General features: G+C 35.2%; 1 protein-coding gene across 1 annotated transcript; it reads right to left on the reverse strand.

Annotated features, from left to right (window-relative positions):
* Positions 1 to 2,258: 2,258 nt before the first annotated feature.
* On the reverse strand, positions 2,259 to 4,078 carry LOC110921449 (malonyl-coenzyme A:anthocyanin 3-O-glucoside-6''-O-malonyltransferase). Its single transcript, XM_022165770.2, has one exon. It carries the CDS (start codon positions 3,764 to 3,766, stop codon positions 2,384 to 2,386), a length of 1,383 nt encoding a protein of 460 aa, XP_022021462.1. The 5' UTR covers positions 3,767 to 4,078; the 3' UTR covers positions 2,259 to 2,383.
* Positions 4,079 to 5,220: the final 1,142 nt, after the last annotated feature.

Consider the following 5,220-nt stretch of genomic DNA (forward strand, 5'->3'; position numbering starts at 1 on the left):
CCCAACCAATCCTCAGGATGATCAATCGTGCACTGGACAAACAATACAAATGGGCAGTGACGTGTGACAATCAGCTTGCGTCATTCACTGCTCCATGATCACCTTTCACAACTGATGACAGACTCGACAACAAGTACATTTGATAGGCCATGTGTAACCAATGACAGTGCGCCAACGTTTCTACAACTTTGCAACACTACCTGTCGTGTCAAAGGGGAACAAATGGATATATCTTGATAGCGACGTCTGGCCCATGAGCCCATATCCTTCTCTAACCCTCCCACTATAAATACCAACCTTCAACAATAGGTTTAAGGATTTGATTTCTCACCCTCTCACTCTAAACAAACACACTGTTTTATTCCCCTTTGAACAGTACTTATTCTCACACCGGATGGTATTTACAAGAAGAACCCCCATCTCTCCTTCTCGTAACAAACTCACGGTGTTTTTGTTTTACAAATCACTTAAAGTTGTACTAATCAAAGAAGGGCTTAAGAAAATAACCCCTGTTTAGACTATCATTTTAGTTCTATCCCAAACGAATTAGCACTGGTGCCGTTCTAAAAAATGTAGGTTTGTTATTAGCAAGATTTACCGTAGGTAACGACCAATCCTCTCGGTATATCATATTCATCCTCTCCTAAATTGATTTATGAAGTTACAACTAACAACCACCACAACACACTATTACTTGCATTATTTCATTAATGTGTACTTTTATTATTGCAGGTGACTACAAATCAAATAACTAAAATATATCTCAACATAAACAAAAAATTAATAATAATAAGTGGATCATAATGGAAAAGTATAAAAAATAATAAGAAAAAATAAAGGTAAACACGAGCACATCACATGGCGTTTTTTTATTTTTTTAATTTGCTGAATGACTGTATACTAGAGGGATAAAACGCGCTAGGCAGCGGATTTTCTATGGTATCAATTCAGTAAGTATGATACCGGCACATTATGTAACAACCGAAAGAGGAATTTGATTGGTATTGTTATGCCTTATTATGGTACTGATGCTCACTACAGCAACCGAAAAAAGAAACCCAAAAATAAAGTCCTAATATGTCCAAAAGAATATTGCGGCGCGGATACATCGCAAATATCGAATGTATTAGCCCAGTCGTTACGTAATGCGTTAAAAATATGAAAAAGCACGTTTAGACGTATTTGATGATCTCAATGTAACCTGTAGGTGTAAGCTCAAAACCTTAGAGACTGGAGGGGGTAAAAAAGGTTTTGCAAAGTTTTCAAAGACAACGACAAAGTAGCTTTTGAAAAAATTAGCGAACGAAAGTTATTGAACGAAAATTAAGTTTGTAATAGACTTAATATGTTAAAAACGTATATTATATGTGATACATGGGTAAGCTAGAATGTTGAAAATCATAGAGGTGTAGTTTGTATAACATGTAAAAAGGAGTATGGGCTAAAATTACTAATTACGAAAATAAAGTGGGTAGCAAAAATGAAAAGAAGTTGTTGCACTTCCGTTTTCTTTTTCGCCTGTCTTTCTCTTGTGTGTGTGTGTGTGTGTGGGGGGGGGGGGGAGGGTGCAAAGAGAAAAGTAATAAGTATACTAACAAAGAAGAAGGACGTAGCAACAAAAGTTGAAACCTAAAGAACCAACAACCAAAAAAAAACTCTTTAAAATACTATTATAATTACTGTTCTTTGAAAGTTATAGAGTTAATGTATGTAATCTTTATGGACTTGTATATGGATCTAAGCCCAAAAATAAGTGTTGGATCGACCACACATTTAAACCATATCCAAACACATCTCTTCTTGAGTTCTCTCCGCTTGATAGAAGTCTAATTTTGACTCTTATCCTTCACAGGGTCAATATATTTGTTAGCATGTGATCTCATTGAAGAACCCAAAGAAAATTTATTGTTAGAATGGAAAGGGCACGACACAACAATATGTTTCAAAACACATTAATTATTACATGTTTTAATGATTTGTAATATAGTTGTAAATAGGTAGTATTTTATAAGTACAGAACACTTGTTCAGAACAAAAATAAGTTTTTAATGAACATCAACAAACTTATATATGAAACAATTAGAGAATTATGTTAGAATTTGTCATAACCCATACAATTTCTTATAGTGATCTTACGTCTAACCATAAATAAGTTCATAAGTTGTTGAGGACTTGAGTCTTGAGAACTAGCAATTCATCATCTTCGTATCGGTTGATGTTTATACTCATACACATTATGTGTATTTGACAAGTCGAAAGCATGATACGCATGTGAAAATATATTGCCATAGACATGATCCATCCGGATAACACCAACTTCATTCCAACAAACAAAAAGAAGCAACATTTTAAATAATAATACACCAAAAAAGATGATCATAACTTACGACACAATTGCACTATCTAATCCATCATTAAATATTTTAGCAAACGCCTCCATTTGCATACACGGAAAGGACACTCCAATTTCAAGATCTTGTGCGGATTCTTTGCACGCACTTATAGAAACCGATCCGCTATAGTCGATCGAAACAACTTCGTATTTTATCGGCTTCCCCCACCCAAAATCAATGTTGTAGAAGTCGAGTTTTGGCGTACCCGAGACACCCATCTTCCTTGCCGGTATCTTGAAATCATCATGCCATCTCTCGGCATCTTTCAAGATTCCCTCCTTATTCTTCACCATTTTGCTTATGCCCTCTCCAATCACTTTGGCAGCAATAACAAACCCATTTTCACCTATTAACTCACCGTGTTTTATAGTTATAACACACGGTGCGCTACAATTACCAAAGTAGGTTGCAGGAAGTGGCGGATCCAAACGCGATCGACAACCCACCGCCAATATAAACTGTTCTAACTCGTCTTCACCCTTTTTTTCTCCCACCTTGACAAACGATTTCACAATACAACTCCATATATAACCACATGTTACCGTAAAAGATGATACATACTCTAAACTTGGCAGTTGGGTTAAAACCTGTTTCTTAAGTCCGTTGATATGGGTTCGGGCCAACACAAATGTGGCCCGAACCCTATCAGAGGGACCCCCAAGGCTCGGAGGTTGATAAAAACCTTCGAGCCTTGTTTCTTTCAACCTGATTTCATCTAGTTTCGGGATGCCAACCAATCTATCATAAACAGGTGGAGATCCATTCTTTAAGAATGACTGATCTCCACCTGATATATAAACTGACGTCCACGCCTTCAAGAACCCGAACCGAGTGTTAGCGTCACCTAGGCAATGATGATTCGTCAATCCAATAGAGATACCCGAGTTTGGAAAATACGTCACTTGGACCGAGAAAAGTGGGAGCGTGACGTAATCAGATACTTTATTTGCGCTACCTAACGGAGGAACAAGCGGATAAAAGTTTTCACATTTCCGAGGATGATTTCCTGTCAGATCACTAAAATCAAGAGTACATTCTGCAAAAGTAACTGCTACAGAATCACTTTCCACATGTTGGATTTCGGGTTTTTTAGTGACACTGGAATCATTGGGAAATACAACCAGATTGCTAACAAATGGGAAATAATGTTGAAGTGTGATCGATAACGAGTGTTTTAGATTGGGAACAACGGTTTCCATAAAATGGGATTTAGAGTGGGGAAAGTGGTAGAAGAAAAGATGATGGATGGGTGGAAAGAGTAGCCATGTGATGTCGAAGAAAGTGAGCGGTAGCGAGCGGTGGCCGATGGTGGCGGGTGGTGGCGATATTCGAGAACAGTCGAGAACTGTTAAGTTGTGAATATTGTCATCCATGGAATTGGTGGTGGCTTTGGTTAGATGTATGTATGGAAAAAATGGGTGTTATATATGTATGGGGAATATGGGTGTTATATGAAGGGCATAAAGGTTGTGTTGTTAATGCTTAAAAAAAAGAAAAACGAAACACTTGACTATCATGTATCAACGAGTCACTTGCCGAATATGGATGATGGTGCCCGGTCTTCTTGTTTTTTAGTTTTTAATTTTTAAATTCATAAGTAAGTTATGATGAGAACACAATTGGAGTAGTCTTATAAGTCAGAGTAGTCTTATAAGTCATGATGCCTTCCTAACTTTTAGGATATTTTATTTGTGTCAACTAATATTTCATTCCTTTGTTTTTATTTAATTTTTCAAGGTTCTTGCTCCTCTGATAGGATTATAAGAATTAAGATGCGTATATCACAAAACTCTCAACATCTGAACAAGGATTGGTGTAATAGTTCAGATCTCATTTATATATTACACTGGTATATATTTAACCTGTGAGTTGCGGCGTGACACTTTAAGCCGAAAAGAAATCTATACTATATAATAAAAAAACCACTTTTGGGACACTTGTCATCATATTAGGCTATATCTCTTATAAATAATTATTATTTAGTTTAATCTTTTCTAATTAATTATAGATAACCCTTATACTAAATATTATTTAGTTTAATCTCTAATCATAAATAATAATATTAAATAATAATCTTCTTAATTTAGTGATTAGCTATTTAACTAATATAAAAATGTAACAAATAGTTACATCATCAATATAAATGTCTGCAACTAATATAAATGTCTAAAATAATATTTGTTACCAAAATCTTATTATACAACAAGTAACCTATATTATATAGTATAGATTTAAATATAAATATACCAAAATCTTACGGCTAAACCTACCAAAATCTTACTGCTAAACATCGTCACATAAATAACATAATTGTATTTTTATAAACATAATATTTAAATTTAGCTAATAGTATCTATTTATAACTACTACAGTGGCGAAGCTTGAAATTTCCGACCGGGGGTCGAAAACGTATATACCAAAAATTTCTATATAGCGGTTGGGGGGGGGGGGTCAAAAACGTATATACCCAAAAATTTCTATACGAAAACTAAATACTCTCTACTAACGAGCAAAAAGTTCGGGGGTCGGTCGCCCCCTCCCACCCCTACAAAGCTACGCCATTAATAACTACCAAACATAAATAAGTAACCTAATTATGTGACATCGAGATATATGATATTAACAAGTGACCTAAGATATACCAAAATCTTTCGAGCTGTACTGGTCCAATAAAAAGAATCAACGAGTCAATTTGTAAATTAAAATAACGTAAATGTGGGTTAATTCTATATTTATGTTATTTCACCTTACATAAAAATGTTAATTTCATGGGTGAAATCGTGGGTTGATTCAAAATATGGATTAATTCTTCTTTGTCAATGCAAAT

This window comes from Helianthus annuus, chromosome 17 (genome assembly GCF_002127325.2).
Source record: "Helianthus annuus cultivar XRQ/B chromosome 17, HanXRQr2.0-SUNRISE, whole genome shotgun sequence".
Taxonomy (NCBI): domain Eukaryota; kingdom Viridiplantae; phylum Streptophyta; class Magnoliopsida; order Asterales; family Asteraceae; genus Helianthus; species Helianthus annuus.

Excerpts from the sequence above, each read along its gene's own strand:
- LOC110921449 (XM_022165770.2), bottom strand. The coding sequence starts at position 3,766 with ATGGATGACAATATTCACAACTTAACAGTTCTCGACTGTTCTCGAATA.